Source organism: Crocuta crocuta, unplaced genomic scaffold (assembly GCF_008692635.1).
Source record: "Crocuta crocuta isolate KB4526 unplaced genomic scaffold, BGI_CrCroc_1.0 scaffold343, whole genome shotgun sequence".
Classification (NCBI taxonomy): Eukaryota; Metazoa; Chordata; class Mammalia; order Carnivora; family Hyaenidae; genus Crocuta; species Crocuta crocuta.
This window is the reverse complement of record NW_027532679.1, coordinates 5,151,381-5,176,342: the sequence shown is the minus strand read 5'-3', so window position 1 is coordinate 5,176,342 and position 24,962 is coordinate 5,151,381. Positions and strand designations below refer to the sequence as shown.

The following is a 24,962-nucleotide window of genomic DNA, read 5'->3' as shown; positions in this document are numbered from 1 at the left end:
CCATATGTGGGACTTGGGCATCCAAGATAATTTAGATAATCGACTCTCATAGTGAGTCCATTCTCTTTTCGGTAGCTTTGCAGTAATTCCGATTAGTCAAGGAAAATGTTGCCCACTTGATACTGTTGTGTCTGCTATGTGTCTGTCTTCACAGAGGGAGGCCATAGGTTCAGGGCTTTGGACAGGCAGCAGGATCTCACTGTTGTTTAGCTTTGGCTTTTTTGACAGTTTTCACCTATTTACAGCAAATGATGTTGCCTTTCCATATATAGAAGTGATGTAAAGTTGCCATTGTAGCAAAAATAAGTGAATTGTCATACAGAAAAACATGGGGTAAGAAGTCAAGGTGAGGAACACTGCCAAGGGGAGAGGAGAAGAGAAAGGGTCCATTCCGTGCTCTGGGTTAGGGATTATCTAGCCCGGGGGCAAGCTGACCCCCGTCCTCCACTCCCATGCCCTCCCGTAATCAGGCAGAGATGGCCCAGGCGCTGCCTCAGAACCCTGGGCGGGGCTCCAGCACCCACCAGGAAGTCAGAATGCCCCTTCTGACCACATTTCCCAGCCAGCCAAAGCCCCTCACAGTTTTTCCAGGGCACCACTGTCCAAACCAGGATATCCCAGCCCCTTCCAGTCCTTCTTGCGCCTCCCATGGCCCCTTGGCCATCTCATACTCTCTCATTTCTCCCCAGCCCCTCATTGGCCCTTCTGGTCCCCTTTGTACCACTAGGCACACTGAGGCCAGAAGGACGCCTCCACAGCCAGTTAACAGCAGAGCCACGGCAGTGCCCAAACACCTGGCCGGCGCAGCCCTGGTGTGTCCCGCCTCTGTCTGCCATCCTTGGAGCCCAGCCGCATGGCCCTTTCCTGGAAGTGCCACTCCTACTCCGACCCATCGTCTGATACACCTGCCCTGTGGCCCATGTGAGAGTCCGTGTGTTATCTTTCCCAAGTGACGTCCGTCTCTTTAAAGGAGCCCTGTCTCCCTACGCACAGAAAGCTGGGTGGCAAGGTGGGACGAGGGCAGATGGAAGTGTGCTCCCTGTGCTTCTTGAACACCACCTTTGGCTACTTCCAGTGGGGTCAGGAGTATCGCACTTCACATCCAAGCCTCCCTCTGCCATGGCGCAGACTGCACATGGGTCTCAGGGCCAAGGTTTGGCCTGTGCAGCCGTCCTCGGTGCTCTCCCACCCCCAGCCAGCTGGAAACTGCCCCCAGACAGCAGAAAACAAAGAACAAAGAGGCTTGGAGCAAACAGAGTTGTCTGTTCTTATCCCAGCTTTTATTGGTGGCTTCGTAGACCCCTGGGACCCCCACCTGCTTGCTCAGGCCAGCCTCTTGCTCACACGCTCATAGGTCACACCTCCGACGGTGGAGATCTGAAAGAAGCAGCCAGAACAGAAGGAGTCAGTGCAGGGGCCAGTAAGTGACATGGGGCACAGCTGGAGGAGGACTGGCCTCCAGTCCCTGTCCTGAGTAGAAGTGAGCAGGTTGCACCACTTCTCTGAGCCTCGGTTTCCCAATTTGTCACACGTGTCACTGTGCAGACTCAGTGTGGTCAAAGTGCTAAACAGATGTTAGGGCTGATGTGGCTCTTTGTAGTATAACCTTCCACCCTTCTGTTCATTGAAGTTCATCCACTTCAGATACTTGCCTGTTATCTCATTTAATCCTCCCAACAATGCTGTAGGGTTGTACCCATTGTACAGATGGGAAAACTGAAGTCTAGAGGAGTCAGGTAAGCTCTCTGAGATTGAGAGGCCACATCAACCACTGCACACACAGCATTTATGGGGTCCCTGTGTTTGTTGATGGGAAAATAGGGTCCCTGCCCCCAGGGTAGTGTAAGGTTTTTTTGAGAGGCAGGTGGGAGGATGCTGTTCAGCGAAGGCCCACTGCGTGCTGTGTCCTGGGCTCGAGGCCATCAGGGACCCACCGCTGTGGGGCAGGCATGTATCGTCAGTTCGTCCTGATACCCAGCAGAGGAGGCTGCCTTCTCACAGGAAGTGGGCAGGTGGCAAACGGAGTTTTGTCAAGGGCAGCAGTGTGAAGTGATGTGTGATTTGTACATAGAGCAGGATGGAGCAGAGGGGGATCTGCAAACAGGAAGGAAGCTGGGACGTGGTCTCGAGTGATGGTGAGGGCACGGCAAGGGGTGCTGATGGTGCCTGGAGGAGAAGGACGGATGCCCACCTAATGCACTCCCTGCTGGCGGAGGACAGTGATGTCCAGGGGGATTCTGGCCTCTGGAAATGGGAGCTGTGCCACCAGGAAAGCTTCTCTATGGTGCCTCGTCTGTGTGCATGTGCATTTGTGTGTGTGTGTGTGCCAGTGCCCTTGTGCAAACATGCATATGCACGTGTGTGAGAGTGTGTGTGCACGTGTGTGTGCATGTGACACCCTGAACCCTGAGCACTGCTCACACCGTACAGGCTCCATGGTCAGGAGACCCTAGGAATCAGGAGACAGGTTTGTTCAGTTTGGGAAGATTGAGCCTCCCGTTGGGCACAAACCTGCCCTGTGTTCTCCCCACACACCTCACAGGCCCGGGACCTTTGCTTCTGAGAGTCAGAACCCACTGGCTGACATTTAATGTAAAAGTATGTCCAAACCATTTACCAGATTCTCTAAGAGATCAATTTCCATCCAGGAAAAAATGGACATTTTTGTTCTTTTATATATTTTTTAAAACACTGGGCATCTTTTTATTTTTAGATTAAAAAAAAATTAGACATCCACTGGCCTGGGAAGAACTGGCAGAGAGCCTAGTCTAGAAGTCAGCTGATGGAACCTGCCTCCAACACAAACTGGCTGTGTGGCTTTGGACAAGTTACCTGTTGTCTCTGAACCTCTGTGGCCTGTCTGTAAAATGGGAATAATGAGAGGTCACTGAGTCCCTTGGGCCTCTAGACTGGTTTTGGGATAAGGAAAACAAAACAAGGGGGAGAGAGAGTGAGAGAGAGAGAGAGAGAGAGAAAACGGGGCAGCAGGGAGGTGGCAAACCCTACCCCCCTCATTGCTTCCCTTCTGGAGAACCTTGGGGAGGGTAGACTGGACCCCAGGGTGCTCTGGCCCAGGACATAGGCTAACAAGGCAGGGAATGAAGTGTGGAAATGTCTTCCTTTTGCTTTTAATATCACATCCATTTCTTTCACCTGGAGAAAATTCTGGAACCCCGGGAAGAAGAAACTGGCCTCCAACCTGTGTTTACAGAGCACCAAGTGTGGGAAGGGGCCATCCACAGATGTGTGTGTTAGCCCTGCCTGCAGTTTTTAAAAAGGGCTAAATCAATGCCAATGCTTAATAGTCTGGAGATTTCACAAAGTACAAATTTCCAGCTTCTCTTGAAAAATCAGAAGGTCTAGCAGGAAGGGCCCGGAGGAAGTGGAAGTGTGGTGGCTGCCCTTCCAGGGCCCACCCGGACTCCCCACTTCATTTAAATTCTGCAGAAGGTCCCATGGGCTTCCACACTTGTGCCCCTGTGGTGGCAGAACCAGACTCCCAAGCATCAGTTCCCAGGACTGTCACAGAATCTAGGTGCCCTTCAGCTAACCGCTTAGCACCTGGTGTCTCAGTCCCCCCCTCACCTGGAAAATGGAGATAAAAACCCTGCCTAACAGGCTGCTGTGAAGATCAAACCAGATGATATACACAGGGCACTCAGCACAGAGCCTGGCACATGGGACGTGCTCACAGAGCCACGACCCAGAGGCCCCGCTCTCAGGGGCCATGGGTAGAGGCAGAAAAGTGTTCTCATCGTTGTCCCAGGAACCAGCAGGACACTCACCTCCACCAGCTTGTCACCCACGATCTCCGAGGTGTGGTGATAGTTGGGGAAGTCCGCCACTATCTTCGCCGCCCCCTCCATCTGCACGGTGGCCTAGGAGGGAAGCACAACACTGAGCCTGAGATGGCAGAGGCCCCCCAAACACAGGCCAGCCCCTCCCCACCAGGGAGGAAGGGCTACCTGCAGCCATAGCAGCCCCCTCTGGGATTTAGTTTGCCTTGTAGATGTACAGTGACCTATATCCGAAGATACAGATAACAAGCACGAGTTGGTCAATCTTGCTCTGCCTCAGCTTTCACACCTCTACAGGGAGGGTAGTAGGGGCGCCTGAGTGGCTCAGTTAAGCGTCCGACTTCAGCTCAGGTCATGGTCTCAGGACATGTGGGTTCGAGCCCCGCGTCAGGCTCTGTGCTGACAGCTCAGAGCCTGGAGCCTGCTTCGGACTCTGTCTCCCTTTCTCTCTGCCCCTGGCTCGTGCTCTGTCTCTCTCTCTCTCAGAAATAAATAAACGTTAAAAAAAAAAAAGATAAAGTGGGGGTAGTTACTGTACCTACTACAGAGTTACGAGGATTAAGCGATTTCATCTGAGATATGTAAGATGCTTGGCAGAGTGCCTGGCACAGGTGAGCCCGCCTTGTTAGCTAGGAGTTAGTTATGATCCTCACTGATAGGGTGCCAGTGATGTCATCCAAGGACGTGGATGGCAGCTTCGTTTGTAATTGTGAACAACCTAAATATCCAATCTGGACTGTGCACCAGTAAATAACCTAAATATCTGTTAAATGAATGACAGGCTTCCCATACTAAGAGATACTATGCAAGCATTAAAAAGAATAAGGCAAATCAATATGTGCTGACTCAGAAAGACATCACGAGGAATTGCTAAGTTTTTAAAATACACAAGTGACAGAATATGAACATTATGACTACTTCTTCTCCACTGGGGCAGCTAAGGAGCAAAGTTACGCACAGTCATGGCTGGGGCTATAGATAGAGGGGACCCAGAATCGATGAAAGACCTGAGGGACCAGGCTGGATAGGCTGAGGACAGTCCCTTTTTACTTCTTTCTTACATAAGATTGCGGTTTCAAACCCACATGAGTCTGATTCTAGGGCTGTGGAACTTTAGGCTACATTGGAAGGCAGCATGAAAAAATGGATATGTTCTCTGAAGCCAGACTGCCTGGGTGTGAAGGTGTGCCAGTGCTGTGCGACCTGGGCAAGCTATTGAACCCCGTGGCTCAGCCTAACTCCCTTATCCATATAATGGGAGAGTAACTGTAGCAACTTTGTAGGCCTAACTGCGTTAACATTGTGTGAAGTATTTAGCAGGTGTCTCTGATATATTAAGTGTTGACAAATGTTAACAATTTTTAACAATTTCACTACAGTGTCCATTATGGGAATAGCATTAAAAAACAGGAGTGGTTAGGGGCACCTGGGTGGCTTAGTCGGTTAAGCATCCGACTTTCGCTTAGGTCATGATCTCGCGGTTCGTGGGTTCGAGCCCCGTGTTGGGCTCTGTGCTGGCTGCCAGCTCAGAGCCTGGAGCCTGTTTCAGAGTCTGTGACTCCCTCTCTCTCTGACCCTCCCCTGCTCACGCTGTCTCTCTCTCTCTCTCTCTCCTAGAAATAAATAAAAAATATTAAAAAAAAAAAAAAAACCAGGAGTGGTTAAGTTGCCAAGTAACTCAAGCACTTAAGATTGGAGGCTAGACTTGAGAACAGAGCCTCAGCTTGGGGTACAGTTCCAGAGGACATGCTTGAGATGAAGAAGTTAGCCAGAGGTTTGGGGAAGGAAGGTATGGCAGCCAGCGCCTTCTCACCTTGAACTTCTTGCCCCCAACCGTCTCCATGTCACATTCCTTGCCGATGGTGAACTTGTTGGTTATGGAGTGGCCGCTCGGGTAGTGCTGGGACCAGACGAAATTCTCCCCGTCCTGCTGCACCTCTGTGACAATCTTGAAGTTTCGGCCCTTTTCAATAACATCGCTGGGGAGCCCTGGCCCAAGGACAAATAGAGCGGCCGTGAGAGAGCTGCTTACAACCTGTGGCTTTGGGAGAGGGTTTTCCTCCCTAGTGGCTGGCTAGTGCAATGGTTAGGAGCACAAATCTCAGTTCTGCCGTGAACCATGAGCTTGGATGAGTCACTCTCTCTCTGAGCCTCAGTGTTTCCATTGACAAAATTATGGGATAATAGGGCCCATTTCACAGGGCTATTGCAAGGTTGAAATCAAAGTGATCATGTCTTATAAAACTCCTGGCATATAACTGACAATAAATATCAGCTGCTCTTCTGATAATACCATAGCATAAATATAACAGACACTGCCAAGCTCACAAAGTCCTTGAATGAATGGGGCCGTTAACACTGTCTCCTAAGCATCTCATTTCACAGATTAGGCAATGAAGACCCGGAGCAGGAAAGGGGCTGCTCCGCATCACAGTGGACGCTAGCAGCAGACCAGGTCTACAGTTGAGACCCTTCCATTCCACATGGGACTGTTGTAGGGGAAGCCAAGTCACCGATAATTCAGGGCCACTCCCAATGATTGATCCAGAAGAGCTCCTGTCTCCCCAAGGCTCCAGGGGCCCTGCTCTCAGGGCCTCTCTGCTCTCAGGGCCTCTCTGGCCACCCGGAGGTAGAGCAGAGATCCCCGGGGCTGTCCCCTGAGTGAGAGTTTCACTGCCTCAGACTTGGATGATGCACCAAGATTTCTGCAGGATTGTCAAGGCCACTGTCCTGTGGGTTCCTCACACCCAGTGCTGCAAATGGAGCGGTGACAGGAGTGGCATCTTTGATCTCTGCACATAGTTCCTAGCACAAGAACAGGACTGTGTTCGTCGAATGGCCAAGTGAATGCATGGTTTTCAAACCTGGTCTCTCTACTAACCCTTTGGTCACCTCTCCCCACGCAGGACAGGGTGGCTCTCCTCATCATCTCATCACAGTCCCTGCCCCTAATTTACAGTGTGACGTTGGGCATCATGCCGAGGCACCCTATCAGTAGCGTCAGGCTGGCCCTTGCATATAGCGGGTGTTCAGTATACGTTTTGTTTTGTTTTTTCAGTATACGTTTGAATGAATGAATAAACCAATCAAGTCTCCACCTCACTAACTACTGCCTGTCTGACTTTGGACTAGTTATTCAGCTCCTCTGGGCCTCAAAGAGTTTGGGTTTCTGGCCCCAAGCTGGCTGTGACAGACCAGCCCTGGGAAGGGGTACTCACGCACTCACCAAGGCGCTGCATGAACTCATCATAATTCTTCTCACTCTCGATCTCGTACTTGCCGTTGAAGGCCATGCTGCTGGGAGAGCTGGAGGGCAGGTGGCAAGGGATGAGAGAGAAGGGTCTTGGTGCTGAGGGGCCCGGTGCCCCAGCTTATAAACTCTTCCATGTGCTGGGGCTCAGCCCCTAAGTCACCCCACCTCTCCCTCCAGCCCCTGAAGAGGAAGCACTTGCTGCTTTATGAGTGGGCAGGGCCTGGAGGAGCAGAGCCCTGAGGTTAGTCACCCTGGGGAAGTGCTGGCTGGAAGCCCGCTGCCACTCCCAGCAAGGACGATGGCAATGCCACGGCCTTTAAGGCCCCATCCCCTGCTGCCATCCCACCCTCTGAACTTCGTCCTTGCTCTGCCTTCCAGCCATGCTCTCATCACCCCTTATTTACTCGTTCACCCCCTCATCCATCCTCCAAAGTGCACCAAGCACCCCTGCCTGCGTGGCTGGCACTGAGGAAACACAGATGCATGAGACCTATACCCTTCCCCAGAGAGTTCCCGATCTAGTTCCGAGAAAACGCCTGCCTGCAGAGAACCCTCGGCAGGCAGGCAGGCGGGGGTGTTAGTCCTGAGACAAGGCAGGTGTGGGGCGCAGGGAAGAAGTGAGCTCTACAGCTGGGGCTGGAGCGTCTGTGCTAGGAAATGGCAGTGCTGGTCCAGAAGGAACAACGGCGTTTGGATGCTGATTTTCTTTTTCTTTTTTCTTTGTTTTTATGTTTATTTTTGAGGGAGAGAGACAGAGTGTGAGCAGGGGAGGGGCAGAGAGAGAGAGGGAGACGCAGAATCTGAAGCAGGCTCCAGACTCTGAGCTGTCAGCACAGAGCCCGAGGCCGGGCTCGAACCCACGAACCGTGAGATCATGACCTGAGCTGAAATCTAACACTTAACAGCTTAACCCACTAAGCCACCTGGGCACCCCATGGATTTGGATATTTAAAGAAACAGGAGGGCTGGAGAAGGCTGAGAACACAGGGAGATGATATTCTAGGATGAGGTGTGATGAAGGTGGGAAGGGCCATGATGAAAGGCAGTGAGTTTGGCTGCAGCAAGGAGGAGAGACATAAGCAGGGTGCAGATGATGCCAGCAAGGTAAAGCAGCAGCCCAGGGGCTCGGAGAACAGCTTGGAGCAGGAGCTGCCAGGATGCACTGAAGATCTGCTACGTGCCAGGCACTGGCCAGGAGCTCAATGCATCATATGTGGTTCGGAGGTCACAACCACAGGAGGGTGGGGGGTTCAGACCCCAGACTTCCAGTCCTGTCCCGCCTTCTGGCACCACTTCACACATGGGGCCTCCCTCCATCTCCTTGGCGATAACTCCTGCCCTGTCTGTCTCCTGGCAGGGACTACTCCCTGGACCATTTTTCTTATTACTGATGATGGAAATTTCTATGAGTCTGTCTCCTTTTCCAGAATCCCCATGGATTCTTCATGAATCCCCATCATTTCTATCGAAAGCAGAATTCACCACAGACCTGGGACTCAGTGGTTCTGAACAGGTGAAACTCTCTTCACCACATTTTGCATTCTTCATTCTCCAGTCTTAAAATTCCTTACTCCAAGGCAAGGGTCTTCTTTAAAAACAAAAACAAAAACAAAAACAAACAAAACAGGGGCACCTAGGTTGTTCAGCTGGATCTTTGGGTTGTTTCCAATTTTTTTCTTTTTTTTTTTAATGTTTATATTTTAGAGAGAAAGAGAGACAGAGAGAGAGAATGCAAGCAGGGGAGGGGCAAAGATAGAGACACAGAATCTGAAGCAGGCTCCAGGCTCTGAGCTATCAGCACAGAGCCCTACATGGGACTTGAACTCATGAACCGTGAGATCATGGCCTAAGCTGAAGTCGGACACTTAACCAACTGAGCCACCCAGGAGCCCCTCCAGTCTTTCTTTATGACAAATAACTCTGAGATAAACATTCTTTTTTTTTTCTGTTTTTACTTTTATTTGCACGTATTTTATGCAGAATTTACTCCCAGGCCATAAGTTTTTGTTTCTTCAGTTTCTTCTGGGATATCTCTTTCTTCTATGCAACTTCCTCTTCTGGTTTAGGAACAATCTGCTCTTTTTCAATAAGGATCATCTCAATGTGGCAGGGAGAACTCATGTATGGGTTAATCTGATCATGAACCCTGTAAGTTCTATGCCTCATCTTGGGAGCTTTGTTCACCTGGATACGTTCAGTGACCAGAGGATCTATATCTAAACCCTTAAGTTCAGCATTACTCTCTGCATCTTTAGGCATGTGCAGTAAAAATTCAGCACTCTTTTTGAGCCACCCACCCAGCCCCACTGTTTGGCCTGGGCACGCCTACCAACTCCACCATTGTAGCAATGGAATGACACACATTGCTTCTGCAAAGTGGCATCTTTCAGATACGTGGTGGCTTTTCGAATATGCGTACCCTTGATGGCCTGGGCAGTTTCCTGTGTGTTCTTATAGTGAACACAAAGATTTGAACCTCTTGATTTGCAAGGTTTTATCGAGTTTTCTGGGTCAAGTGAATGGTGAACCATTTTCAGAGATCACCTCAGGCTGCTTATGGGAAGAGTGAGATAAACATTCTTGTTCACACCTTGCAGTGTACATGTCAGATCATTTACTGAGGATGAATTTCTACTACACTGTATATTAGCTAATTTGAATTTAAATTTTACTTTATTATTTTTAAATTTGTTTTAATGTTTATTATTGAGAGAGATAGAATATGAGCGGGGGAGGGGCACAGAGAGAGGGAGACACAGAATCTCAGCTGTCAGCACAGAGCCTGACATGGGGCTCTAACCCCTGAGCTGCAGTTGGACGCTCAACTGACTGAGCCACCCAGGCACCCCTTGAATGCAAAGTTTTTAAAAAAGAGTGAATTTCTGGACATGAAACCTTGGACAAAGGGTTTTGTATTTATGTTTATATCTATTACTCTACTGCCTTTCCAAATACAGCCATGTCCACTCCCACCTAGAGCATCTGAGAATCTCCCCTCTGACAATAATGATGACATAACAATGGCAATAATAGCTAACATTTATTGGCTGTTTCTTACCCACTGGGCTTGCTGGTGAGTGTTTTGCATAGATTATCTCATTTAATCTGCAAAAATGACACCATGAGGTCAGTACCATTATTGTCCCATTTTGCCAAGGAGGAAACAGAGGTTTAGTGAAGTAACTTGCCCAAAACTATAGAGCCCCTGTGTGTAGTTCCTGTTTACCACCAAAACAACTTTCGACATCATTTAAACACACTTTCCAAAAATCCTCCATAATCCATCACCTTAACACAATAACTGTTATTTTTTCAGCTTTTTTCCTCCTTTATCCCTTCTCTGTTTCCTCTCTCATCCTTGCTTTCTCACTGACCCTAAGTATAGCATATAAATAATAGCCATAATCACCATGTAAATTCAATATTCCATTCTGTTTTTCTTTGCTCTGCATTTTCTTTGTTCACTGTGTAAACACAGGCCCATATGTTTACAAAAAAGCTGCCTTTTTTTTTAAGTTTCTTTATTTATTTTGAGAGGGAGAGAATGAACAGAGACGGGGCAGAGAGACAGAGGATCTAACGCAGGCTCCGTGCTGACAGCAGAGAGCCTGGCGTGGGGCTGTAACCCTCAAACAGTGAGATCATGACCTGAGCCAAAGTCAGTCACTTAATCAACTGAGCCACCCAGGTGCCCCCCTCTTTATAGGATTTAAAAAAAAAACATTTCCTTAAACTGAAGCCCCAGGATGGGATTACAAAGTTATGGGACCTGGAACATTCTTATAACTCTTAACATGTTTTGCCAAGTTGGGACTGTATTGGTTTGACATCCAGCTTGTGTGGGAGCTGAATTCCTTAGGACGCAGAGGTTAGACCCTCTTTGGTACATCCCCCAATATCTCAAACTGTGTCATCTTGAGAATCTCTTTTCTTTTTAATAAACTTTATGGTTTAAAGGGCTTTTAACTTTCTGATTATAAAAGTAGTTGATGTTCACAGTAGAAAAATTGGGAGGAACAAAACACAAATAAACTAAAAACCACCTAAATCCCACCAAAGAGTCTTATTTTTCAATTGTAAAATTAATACATACTCATTGTTTAAAAAGACAAACACTTATGGTTAAACATTCAACTCTTGATTTGAGCTCAGGTCATGACCTCATCGTTTGTGAGATTGAGCCCCATGTCAGGCTCCATGCTTAGGATTCTCTTTCTCTCTCTGCCCCTCCCCCACTTGCAGTCTCTCTGACTCTGTCTCTCTCTCCCTGTCTCTCTCCCTCTCCCTCCCCCTCTCTCTTTCTCAAAATAAATAAACATTTAAAAAAGACACTCAAAAGCTTTGTAAAGTAAAAGTCCCATACCCCACTACATCTCATTTTCAAGAATCAGTTGCTGTTAAGTTCAGAATATAGCCTTCTAGATATTTCCCCTCATGCATACAAATATATTTTCTTTTTAACAAAAATGAAATCCCATGATACTGTTTTATCTTGCTTTTTTTTTCCATTTAGCAATATATCATGGACATTAATGGATCTTATTTCTTCATAGAAACTGAAAAATATCCCATTCATTTTTAAAAAATGTTTTATATTTCTTTGTTTACTTTTTGAGAGAGAGAGAGAGAGAGAGAAAGAGAGAGACCAAGCTGGGGAGGGGCAAAGAGAGAGGGAGAAAGAAATCCCAAGTAGGCTATGCTCTGTCAGCACAGATCCTGATGCGGGGCTCACACTCATGAACTGTGAGATCATGACCTGAGCCGAAACCGAGAGTCGGATGCTTAACCAACTGAACCACCCAGGTGCACCACCATTCGTTAGTAAGTGGTATTCCAAATGGATAAATCCACTAAGAATACATTATGTCACCTGATCGAGGCATGAGAAAACAGGCAGCATTTGCCATCTCCCTATAAACCTTGGAGGAAAATAATTTCACTGCAGTAATTGGCATGTAAGTTAGGTAGAAGGTGACAACTGATTGGTAAGCTAGGGAGGCTTAGGGGATGGGGTGTAGTCTCCTGGATTCCACTGAGGTCTCTCGTCTTGGAGGAAGTGTGTACTTTGCAGAGTCCCACCTTTGTGCCTTGGCCTGCCTGGATTGACTGTTCACTTTCATCCGTCTTTCCAAATTCTCACTGTCCTTCCAACTCTACCTCCTCTAGGGGTCTGATTACTCCAACCTACAGAATGTCTCTTGCAGGAATCCCAATAGCGTGTACCGTCTGCTTGTAATGGCTCACGGGGAGACCTGGACTCTACAGTCGTATGCATTAGTCTTCATGTATTAGCTCGGGGACTTCAGACATACTACTTTCATTCACTCAGCAGACAGAAGCTGAGTACCTAGTCGGTACTAGACTCTGGAACTGCCAAGTATCTGCCCTTAATTCTCATAGGGCAATCAGGCTAGAAAACAGGGAATTACAACCCAGTGTGATAAATGAGATAAGGCCCATAACAGGGGGGTATTGTGGAAAATAGAGATATCACCCTGACCACCTTCTAAGGATCAGGGAAAGCTGATCTGAGAGGAACTGACCAATAAGCCAAAGCCTCAACTTACTCATTATTAAATGGGGATTTTAAAAAAGCCATCTTCCTGGGGATGAGCACTGGGTGTTATACGGAAACCAACTTGACAATAAACTATTTGTAAAATAAATAAATAAAATAAAATAAATTAAAAAGCCATCTTCCAGAGTTTTAATGAATTTAAATGAGCACATAAATAAAGTGCTTAGCATAGGATCTAGTATTTCGTAAGTGCTCATTGAATGATACTGTTATGCCCACTCACTGGAAATTTGTCCAGCATTTTGAATTTGCCTATTGTTTTGAATTAATATTTATTTATTTTAGCATTAATTTAACTCTTCACAAAGCATGTCTTTTATGGCCCAATTAGGTTGTAATCCCTTCAAGGAAAGAAGCTGCATTTCATACTTCCTTGTGAATATGTAGCTGAGAGACACTGGAACACTGTCGATTTCATTTTATTTGTTCAGCTCAGTCTGCAACAGACTGTGAGGTTGTGTACAGTGCGGTCCTCATCATTCACATACCTCACTGCTAGAGGTATGGGAGGGGAAGTCTTGTGAAAAATAGAAATTCCTGGGCTCTCGGATGCCTGGGTGGCTCAGTCAGTTAAAATGTACGACTCTTGACTTTGGCTCAGGTCATGATCTTAGGGTTCATGAGATCAAGCACCACATTGGGGGACTGTCAGCACAGAGCCTGCTTGGGATTCTCTCCCTCTCTCTCTCTGTCCCTCTCCTGCTTGTTTCTCTCTTTCCCTCCCTCTCAAATAAATAAACTTTAAAAAAAGAAAGAAATTCCTGGGCTCTGACCCCAACCCAGAAGTTCTGACTTCATAGGTCTGGGTGGGGCCCTGGAATCTGCATTTGACACCCCACCAGTTGTTGTGCTGTACAGTTAACCTGAGAAGCTCAGGCCAGGGGATGTGGGCAAGGAGCAGGCAGGATGGACCAGACAGCCTCTCCAGGGCTTCACTTAACTTCCTTTCCCATTGACTTCTTCTGCATGGTCAAAACTGTTTTCGCCTAAATAGCTACTCATCCAAGGCCAGCATCAAGGGCAAGACAGGTGTGGCAGGGGTGTGGAAAGAACCCAGACCCCTGACTCAGCTGGGGTTCATGTATTTGTTCAGACACTCACTGAGAGCCTTCCAAGAGGGGTAAATGAACTCAAACTGCCTCCATATCTCAGTGAGTTTTTATGGGGCAATTGAACCAACAGAGAGACTCTACCCTAATGGAGATCAAGAAAACTCCAAGGCTAATCCCCCTGGGCCACTCCCAACTTCCCACCTGGACTCTGGCTCCTACCTCAAATCAGCCACCATTATTCTGAGAGTAACTAGCCTAGGGAGTGGGAAATGCAGATGCTTTTAGTCCATGGTTGGAGAAGCCTTCCCCCTAACCTCCCCACCCCAGAACCTTCCAGCACCTTGCATGGAGTAAGTGATTGATCAGGGCTACACATTCCTTAATCAAACCTCCTTCCTCTTCTTTCCTCAACCAAAAATCTGAAATGCTTCTTAGGGTTTACCTTAGAGTGTCAAGGCTAAATGGGATATCTGAGGGCAATTTATTCCATGATGATTCTCCCAGCTCTCCTCTCAGGGGTCAGCATTCCCTTGGAATTCCAACAGTACTTTGTTTACCCACCATTGGAAGCAGAAGAGATGGAGACTCTGAGGCCAGAAGGCCTGCGTCTGAATCCCAGATCTGCCATTCACTGGCTGTGTGACCTTGGGCAAGTCATGTATCCTCCTGTATTTCTTATTTCTCATGAGTTAATTACATAAGTTAAATTCTGTAAAGTGTTTTTCACAGAGCCTGGCACAGAGTACAGACATACCTCATTTTGTTGCCTTTTGCTTTTTTGTGTTTTGCAGATACTGTATTTTTTACACATTGAAGATTGGGGCAACCCCAAGTCAAGCAAGTCTACCAGCCCCATTTTTTTCCAATAGCACTTGCTCATTTTGGGTCTCTGTGTCACATTTTGGTAATTCTAGCAATGTTTCAAAATTTTTCATTACCATTATATTTGTGATGGTGAGCTGTGATCAGTAATTATGACTCACTGGAGGCTCAGACGATGGTTAGAATTTTTAGCAATAAAACATTTTTTAATTAGGGTATGTACATTGTTTTTTCAGACATAGTGCTATTGCACACTTAATAGACTAGAGCATAGTGTAAATATAACTTTTATACATGCTAGGGAACCAAAACTTGAATTTGACTCACTTTGTTTTGATATTCACTTTATTGCAGTGGTCTGGGACTGGACCCACAATATCTCTGAGAGTTGCCTGCATATAAAAGAGGGTTATGTAAATGTTGCAGGGCAGGCTAGCTGTGTAGCTTCAGTCCTGCTGTGTCTGGCCACCAGCTTTGCAGTAACAGTCATCTCCCTCTTTCCTAAGTGTCAGAAGCCACAGGGTCTGGTCCTCATTCTTGTCTGTTCTCTGAGCGCTCACTTCCCTGACGATCTTGCCCAGTCCAAGTCTTTAAGTGTCATCTATATGCTGATGACTCTCCAACTGTTCTCTCCATCTCAGACCTCCTCTGTAGACTTATGTCCAACTGGCTACCCAGTAGCTCCATGTCACGTCTTCAGCCATCTCACATTTAACATGGTTAAAACCCCTGTTCTTCAGCCCTCCACAAAGCCTCCTCCTCCCCTGGACTTCTCCATCTCAGTTGATAAGAAACCCCAGGAACCAACATCTATCCTGAACCTGTGATATCCTAAATGTTTTACATGGAATTATCACTCAATTCTCCCAAACAACTAGTTAGATAGGTCCTGATAATATCCCCACTGTGGCAATGAGGAGACAGGCTCAGAAATGTCACACTCAGGTGGCAATTAGAGATGATAGTCTGGCTTCAGGTCCTGCCTTCATGTTGTCATCGTCTTCTTCCTCTTCCTCTTCTTCTTTCCTATCCTCATGTCCTCTAAATACAGCAATTTGGTTTGGATGCAGCCCCAAGAACAAACCAAATCTTATGCCAGACACTGTGCCAAATGTCTGACACATGGCATCTGGAACTTCCAAGAGAGCTGTTATTATCCCTTTTTACAGAAAAGGAAGTCTAGGCTCTGAAGGGTTAGATGACTTGTCCAAGGTCACACAGCTTCTTGTTGATGACACTTGGATTTGAATTCAGTTCTCTCTGACCTGAAATGGACCACAATGGATCCTGCCAGATCCTCGATGAAAAGCAGAATGTCAGTCTCTGGTTCTAATGTCAGAATTACGACCCATGGGATGCCTGGGTGGCTTAGTCGGTTAAGCGTCCGACTTTCGTTAGGTCATGATCTTGTGGTTTGTGGGTTCGGGCCCCGCGTCGGGCTCTGTGCTGACTGTCAGCTCAGAGCCTGGAGCCTGTTTCAGTCTGTGACTCCCTCTCTCTCTGACCCTCCCCTGCTCACGCTGTCTCTCTCTCTCTCTCTCCTAGAAATAAATAAAAAAACATTAAAAAAACAAACAAAAAGAATTACGACCCATGCATTTGTCAATTAGTTCATTCAATATACATTTACTGAGCACCAGTCTATGCATTAAGGAGCAGAAATACACAGCAAGAGAAAACAGGTCCCCACGTCAATAAATGAAGCTCCGGCCTCACAGTTCATTCCCCTTTCCACCATGCACCTGCTAATTTTAGCCTCACTTCCTTTCCTAACTAGCCCATCCATGCGTCACTTCCTCTGCTAGGACCCTCAATGTTCATTGGTTACTTTGGCTTCCCAGGCCCCATTTTTGAACCAAAAAACCCTGTCTTTCTACCCCCCAGCTCCAGGACTGCTGACTACAATCAGAAGAAAAGGCACAGTGCAAGGAAGGGAGAGTGACACCACCACAAGTTCATGGTACTCCCTCAGCCAGGTATTGAACGCTCACTAGCTATCAACTCTTATCAAGTCTCCTACATCAACCCACCACCCACGTCCACCTCAGCCCCACTTTAATGACCATATGCTAATCCACAGTATGGATATATCACAACTTAGTCAACCAGTCCTTATTGTTGGACAATTAGGTTAGGTAAGAAAAAGTACATACATGAATAGGAAACACCACAATGTGGAGAAAAAAAACCAAAAGCATTATTGAAGACCATGAATTAACATGAAGAGTATTATTTGAGGCAAGTGGGATGGGGCTGAAGTTCTGGTAGATGGTCATGGGTCATAAACCAGTACAGGACAGTGATCTCAGAGAAGGCACCTGGAGATGAGACAGGAAATCCTAGACAGCCTTTGGTCTGCAGGACAGCCTCCTCACTGGAGACAGTATTCACCAGACAGGGAAAACCCTTGTTTTCTGTCTCTGCTCTGTGTCTCTGACTGTTCTGCTCAATTTTTAGCTGATGGAATGTCTGACTGTTTTGGACACAGTCCTTCATGTTGCAAATAAAGTAACCCACTTGAGCTAGATTAGGCCAAAAGAAGGAACTCAATGGGTTAAACCATACCCAATTGCTAATATTTGATCTTCATGACCTTTAAAAACAACAATTTTATGTGGTTCAATCTAATGTAAGAATGCTGGGCCAACTTGGAGAACTCAAAGGATAGAAATGGAGTTGGACAGCAAGAGAACTAGAACCAGGAACTGGAAAGCATCAGAAACCAGTCTCTCCAGTGTCATATGCAGCTTCCCTCCCTGTGGCTACTTGATTCTCCCTTCTTGTTGTCCTTTCTTTGCCCTGGCAGTGCTCACAGAGAGAAGGGTTCTCAGAGCAACCAGCAGAAGCTAACTCAGGAGAGATCATCTGATTGGTCTGTCATTGAGTCAGATATCTGTCCCTGGTCCAATCATCTGTGGTCACAGAAGCAAGGGTCTTTACTATAAGCAACGGAAACAGATATGAGCAGAAAAGAAATTTATTGAAAGGATATGGATTAGGTCACAGGATTTTCAAGCGTGGAAAACAAACCAGGACAGGAGAGGATAACCATCGAGAACCATAGCCTCAAATACATCACAGAAGTGGTTTTGTTGGGATCTTACTGCCAGTACCACCAAAAGATGGACTGGACAGGTTGCACCCCTACCAACCGTGTTATGGCTCACTGGCATTGCAGCCACCATTCTTCTGGGCAGTGGTATGCCCCCCCCCCATCCCCCCACTCTTCCCCTACCCCCACCAGAATGGATTCTCTTGTCCCTGCTTCTTTGCATCACAAGCTGCTGAGGAAATATCCCAGTGGGAATGTCTGATTGGGTTGAGCTCAAGTCATGAGCAAATACCTTATTGCCACCCATGCAGTGGGGAGTTCTCTAAACATAGAAGAGCGTGCAGACACTCCATTCCACCAATGGGACAACTGCTCAGGTGGAGAGGGACAGTTTTTGAAGAGGGGACTATGGGATGGGCAGTTGCCCAGATAGTGTCCACAACAATGGCCTCTCCCCCAAGATCCTGCCCAGCGCATGTGCTGTGCCCTCCATGAAGCCTTTTTCTCCTCCCAGTCCAGTGCACCCAGGTCTGACTCTCTTTCACTTACATAGGAGGGCACAGGATTAAATTATTATTACCCTTGCTTTTCTGAGATTGTATCAGCTGGAGGGCAGGAAGTCTGCCTTATGCTTCTCTGTGACTTGTACAGCAGCTGACTCAGGGCGGACCTGTAGTAGGGACTTTACAAGTACTTGTTGACTGACTCAGGCATTGGTCAGGACTCTTCCAAATGTAAGTAACAGACACTGATTCTTCGGGCACCTGCCTGGCTCAGTTGGTAGAGCATGTGATTCTTGATCTCAGGGTCATGAGTTCTAGCCCCATGCTGGGTGCAGAGATTGCTTTAAAACAAAAACAAAACCTGACATGACACTGATTCTTAGTAATAAACAAAAAACTAATTTATTGGGAAGAATGGGGTAGCTCATGGAAAGGACGGAAAAGCTAAACCACCAGACCTCAAAATAGCACTTAGCACCAGGGAGCAAGAAGGAAAGTGAACCACCTTCAACCGTCATCCACCCTTATAGCACGCCACTCAAGACTCAAATTCCGAGCTTGGCCAACTATTGACTGCATCACTCGGGCAGGTCACTTAATTTCTGTGCTTGGGTTTCTGCACTGGCAAAATGGGGCTAACAATTAAACCCACTTCATAGGGCCACAGGAGGATTGGATAACTCCATACGTAAAGGCACTCAGAAAGAGGACCAGCACCTGCTCGTACAGAGAAAGGGGGATGTATGTTCTTACAGGAACTACAAGTCCTCTCCATGGTTCCTTAGCTACCTAGGACTGGAGAAGAAGATTGTTCGCCCCCACATCTACCCGTCTAATCCTGACTGGGGCCATAGCCAGGAAGGAGGAGGAGGACGTGCAGGAGGTAGCTCCAACAACATTCAAGCAACCTCACCTCTACACTTACCGCCAAAGCACCCCATGACCCTCAAAAAATATTGCTTCGGGCCAAAGTCAGGTGCCAAAGGGTCTTCATCCAGTTCCCTGTGCAATTATTCATCTCCTCCTCTCCTGCCTCTGGCTGACTGTGATTAATTCTTGTGGCAGTCACAGGAATCACTCCTAATGAATTTCTAATGAACTCATTTGGTGTTAATGTGGTGTGTAATTCCGCAGGACACTCATTATAATTTAGCCTTATTAAGTCTCTAGTTATTGGGAACTACTATTCCTCTATAAGCTCATAAGCAGGAGAAAAGTAATTATCCAGAGCAGGCAGTTAAATTATGGGAAGGATTGGACATTCAGAGAAGGCCNTCTCCTTTTTTTTTTTTTTTTTTATTCTCCTTGGGGTATACTTCTCTAAAGAGAGAAGCCAGCTGTGCAGGTCTTTGAGCTGAGACAAGAGTGCCCTCCTGACTTTATATTCCATAATGTTCAGAGCTGTGCAGGCTGCAGCCTGCTTAGTGGGGTTTTTAAGGCCCATCCAAAGTTGGCCCTGACACCAAATTGTCCACTCACCTACTGCTTGGGTCCAAATTTTCACCACACAGATGGATTCCTTTGCCTTGAAGGCACTGTTGCACCTTGGAAGGTGACCCATGCCACACCTCAGAGTTCACAAGGTGGTTACTGATAAGCTATCTTATCTGATCATCACAGCATCCCAGTTACTGTCATTAAAGTTCTTTAACAGATAAGGAGATTGAAGTTCACAGAGGTGAAGAGACTTGCCCAAGGTCACTGGGTGCCAGAATGGAAACTCAACTCATCTCCAGACCCCCAAGTGAGTTCTCCCTCCAGCTCACCTCTCATTTACTGCCTGGTGTGCTTCTCAGCTCATATTTCAGCCACCCCTTGAGGTGGAAGCTATTTCTATGACCCCCTTTATCTCTTTGACTACCCTTGGTTCAGATGATGGGCTTATAAGGGCACTCACTTTCCCTGAAGTTCCTCGTGTACAAGTCGCTTCTCCCTGAAGTTTTCTCCTTATCCCCAGTTTCTTATAACCAGCTTTATACTTATAGATAAAATGTAGATTAAACTTTTCTTAAAGTCTGAAGTCATTTTCTCAGGGTGATAAAAGTAACCAAAGCTTTTTGCATAAAATTCCTAAAAATATAGGAAAGTCTAAAGAACATAAGGATTGGGGTGCCTGGGTGGCTCAGTTAAGCATCTGACTTTGGCTTGGGTCATGATCTCATGGGTTCATGACTTCAAGCCCCACATCAGGCTCAGTGTTGACAGCTCAGAGCCTGGAACCTGCTTTGTATTCTGTGTCTCCCTCTCTCTCTGCCCCTACCGTGCTCGAGCTCTGTCTGTCTGTCTCTCTCTCAAAAGTAAATAAATAAACAGTTATAAAATTAAAAAAAAAAAAGAATAGGGCAACTTGGTGGCTCAGTTAGTTAAGTGTCAGACATCAGCTCAAGTCACGATCTCGCGGTTTGTGGGTTCGACCTCCATGTTGGGCTCTGAACTGACAGCTCAGAGCCTGGAGCCTGCTTTGGACAACTGTGTCTCCCTCTTTCTCTGCCCCTCCCCCATTTGCACTCCGTCTCTCTCTCTCTCTCAAAAATAAATAGACATTTAAAAAAACTTTTTTAAAAAGCACATACAATGCTAAAAATATTAAAAAGAAAAAAATTTTGTTTTAAAACAATAAAACAAAAAAATAAAGAGCATAGGGTCATCTGTAATCCCATCACTCAGATATAATTATTGTTTAACAGTTGGTGTATATATCCTTTGAGACCTTATGATATGCACATATAAATAAACATACAAACATTTTATTCATAATGGGATTCTACTAAATGTGCTATTTTGGAAATTGCTTTTTTTTAAAAAAAGAATTTAGTTTTAAGTAATCTCTACACACCCAGCATGGGGCCTGAACTCACAACCCTGAGATTAAGAGCCACATGCTACACTGACTGAGCCAGCCAGACACCCCTGGAAGTTGCTTTTTATTAAACTTAGAAACATGAAATTTCTGAAAGATGAATTTACATTGTCAAACAATAAAAGCTAACTTAACAAGAATACTCTCAAGTAACTACTCTGGGGTATGAGAAGATACAAAAGAAGGGGAAATTAGAGAATAAATCCCAAATAACCTCATACACAAGCCAGAGAACAAACGTACTTATTGGTACCTTATCTTCTACAACATCTCCGTTATCAATGTGCCTAGCAAGCTCTAAGTGCAAAGTCACGTGGCACCTGGGGCCATGGGAGTTAAAGGTAAACCCAGGGGCCTGATATGGCCTTCGCCCAACTCCCCAGCCCCATTTTCTGTTGTTCCTTCACTCTGTGCTGCAAACTCATCATCACTGGACACACACCACCCAACACACACACAGACGCATACTCACTATGTGCTCTTTTGCACCTCCTTGCCTTTACACATACTTTTCTCTCTACCGGGAATAGCCAGTGGCATAAATGGTGACAGTTCCCTTTTGTGCAATAACTAATTCAATTGTTTGCATAGGAGGCAAACAAAGAGAGCTCCTTGGAGGGCCAAGCAGGTTTTGTGTAAATATGGAAGGAAGTGCTGGGTGGGTGGAGGGAAGGTTTTCTTCCCCTCTGAGGTAGAAACAAACATCCCAGCCTTCTCTGGTACTGTGTTTAGTTCAGCCTCCATGACCTTGGGGCTGCTATGCACACTCAAGTCACTGTGGAATTGACTTCCTGCTTCCTGGGCTGTGTTCTGGTCTGCAAATCCCTGGTTCCCAACTCTCTCCAGAACTTTCTGCCAGTCCTGGGTGAGATGCTGTTGGCCTCTGCCAGTGGTTTCTCAGCCTGCTGACAGCCAAGCAGACCCTTGGAGCTGTGGGTATGTTCACTGTGGCTGTTCAAACGTGAGAAAGAATGGGCAAATTCATGTTGATATCGATGTAACCAGTAGGTATGTCTCTGTGCCTGTGTGTACAAAAAGTATATTGCCCAGGTGCATTTAAATCTGTGATATTGTGATAGGAATTGCATGCATGTGTGAGAAAGTATATTTATGTACATATCTACATATATCCCTATATGTGTATAGGAGAATGTATGCTTTCCCTGTGTACAGGTATGTATGCATACAAAGCAGAGAGTACATGTGCTCAGCTGTGGTTTTCCATGAATGGCTCTGGATCTGTTTGTATACAGACATGGGGGAGTGTTTGTTTACTGAAGGGAAGGGAGATAGTAGTTGGATGTAGACTACAAATAAAAAACAAACAAACAAAGCAAATAAAAACCCTCAAACAATAAATAAAGTTATTATCTCACATAATAGGAGTTCCAAAGGTGGAGAGGAAGGACTCTCAAGTTGACTGATTGCATTGATCAAAATATCTTTAAGAACCTGTTCTTTCCACCTTTCCACTATGCCTGATTCTGTATCCTCTGGTCACAGAGTGACTGCAATATTTCCAAATCACACACTCAGACACGAAGAATCCAGTAATAGATACATGCATCTTTGCTTTTAGGGCGACTTTCCTATGAAGGAGGAAGTTTTCCCAGAAGCCTGAATCCCACCCCCCCATACCTCATTGTCTAGAACTTGGTCACATGGTCAAAGCTAAACCAATCTTTGTTAAAAGGACTGAGACCACCACATTCCACTTAAACTAATTAGGCCCCCTCCTGGAGCTGAGGATGGAATTAGCTTTTCAATGCACAAGGCTGTTTAGAGGAATGGCAGTCATTTGACAGAGTTTTGTCAGGAAGACAAATGTGTGGGCACCTGGCTGACTTGGTTGAGCATGGACTCTTCATATCGAGGTCATGAGTTTGAGTCCCACACTGGGTGTGTAGAGATTACTTAAAAAAATAAAAACAGGGGCTCCTGGGTGGCTCAGTTGGTGAAGCATCTGATTTTTGATTTCGGCTCAGGTCATGATCTCACGGTTAATGAGTTTGAGCCCCACATTGGGCTCTGTGCTGGCAGTGAGGAGCCTGCTTGAGATTCTCTCTCTTTCTCCCTCTGCCACTCCCTCCCTTACTCTCTCTAAACAAACAATCAAACAAACAAACAATTAAAAATAAAAACAATGTTAAGAAGGAAGGCAAATGGGAATGGGTGTTGGGTAGACAGTCAATAGTGTCTAGTACAAAGGTGTGTGTATGTGTGCGAGCATGTCTATAAGTGTACAAGAGTTTGTGTATATATAAACATAAGTATGTATGGGTGTTTCAATTGCCTATTGTTGCATAACAAGCCATTCCAAAACATAGTGGCTTAAAACAACAAAGCTTTATCAGTTCCCATGATTCTGTGGGTCAGGGATTTGGGCAAGGTGTGCCAGAGTGGTCATCGCCACATAGCATCCTCTGCGTCACTCACAAATCTCAGAACGTTACTGCTACCACAAGTATTCAAGAGGAGAAAAGTAGAATTTGCCTTTTGATAGGTGGAAAAGCATGCACAGGCAGAGAAGAAAGGAATCAATGGCAGCCATCTTTGGAAATGATCTACAACAGTAGGAGTATGTATTGAACATGAAGGTGGGTGTGTGTGAGTGTGTGCATTTTTGTTTGTAGGTGTGTATTAAGGCATGTGGGTATGTGTATGTAAGTGTACGTGTGTCAGTTAACACATACATGCCTGTTTATGTGTGTATATGTACATGTGAGTGGGTATTTGTGGAGGAATGTGCGTGTACACATAAGGAGAGATATACACATGTATAGGGCGAGTGTCCACCTGGGCTAGGGGCTTGCGTATGTGTGCATGCACAGTAGGGAAAGCTGATGGAGTTGACCTGCTCTAGCTGTGGACTTCCTGGGTAGATATGCTGAGACTGCAAATTCTGGCCAAGGTAACAACCTAATCATTACTAGGATTTTGTCCTTGACTAGTAGGCTGACCAAGCCAGGCATAAGACTCAGCCTTTATCATAACCTCACTAAAACCACACTGATAGCAGTGGAGAAGGAGACCTTCTACATTTTTTTAAGTTCTCTGAGATTCTGGGGTTTTCTACCCGGGGAAGCGTTGGCTCCATGATCCCCACCCTATCCCAGCCCTTCCCTCAGAGCTGTAAACCTCAGGACAGGATTTCAGAAACAGTACTAAGCCCAAGTTCAAGGTTGCTCACAGCCTTGACAAGAACCCTTGTCTTCTCTTTCACAGCACATTTTTCAGTAAAGAAACAATGGGATAGCAGAGCAGGAAGCAGGAAGAAAAGACATGGAGTGGGCACTACCCTGTGCCATCACCGCACACCCTTTATGGAATGTCACTCGGTCACCACAGTGAGCTCTGAAGCAAGGACTCAGTAGGTCTTCTTACAGATAAGGGAAAGGATGCTCACAGGACTTCCTACAATCACACCTGATAAAGAGCAAAAGGGAGTGAATAAGAGGGGGATGGAAGAAAGAGAAGGAGTCCAAGCTAAGTATTCTCCAACCCAAATATATTACATAGTTTCATATCATATCATATCATATCATATCATATCATATCATGCCATATCATGTATATTATATAAATTTTCTTTGGCCACCATTTCCTTTTCCTTAGGAGAGTTATAAAATAATTTTTAAATAGGTCATATATTTGTGTTTCAATATTCAAGAGTAAGAAAAGGGGCTACAAGGAAAATCCCCCTCACACCTCAGACCTCTCTTCTGTGCTGATCTCCATGCACTGCCCAGTCAACAGGATGTTCAGTTTCTTATGTATCCTTCAGAGCAATATGATCTATGTACATTCATATGTGTGCATATATTTCCTCTGCCTATCGCACTTTGATTTTTTTTTTTTAGTTTATTTATTTATCTTGAGAGAGAGAGAGCACAAGTGGGGTTGGGGCAGAGAGAGAGGGAGAATTCCAAGCAGGCTCTGCACATTCAGCTCAGAGCCCGACACGGGGCTTGAACCCACAAAACCACAAGATCATGACCTGAGCCGAAGTCAAGAATCAGAGGCTTAACTGACTGAGCCACCCAGC

General features: G+C 46.1%; 1 protein-coding gene across 1 annotated transcript; it reads right to left on the bottom strand.

The window, feature by feature from the left end:
- Nucleotides 1-1,323: 1,323 nt before the first annotated feature.
- Nucleotides 1,324-7,093, bottom strand: FABP6 (fatty acid binding protein 6). The gene is made up of 4 exons (XM_077780787.1): nt 7,024-7,093; nt 5,611-5,786; nt 3,786-3,878; nt 1,324-1,377 (listed from the first exon to the last, which is right to left on the bottom strand). The coding sequence occupies exons 1-4, from the start codon at nt 7,088-7,090 to the stop codon at nt 1,324-1,326; spliced, it is 390 nt and encodes a 129-aa protein (XP_077636913.1). The 5' UTR covers nt 7,091-7,093.
- Nucleotides 7,094-24,962: the final 17,869 nt, after the last annotated feature.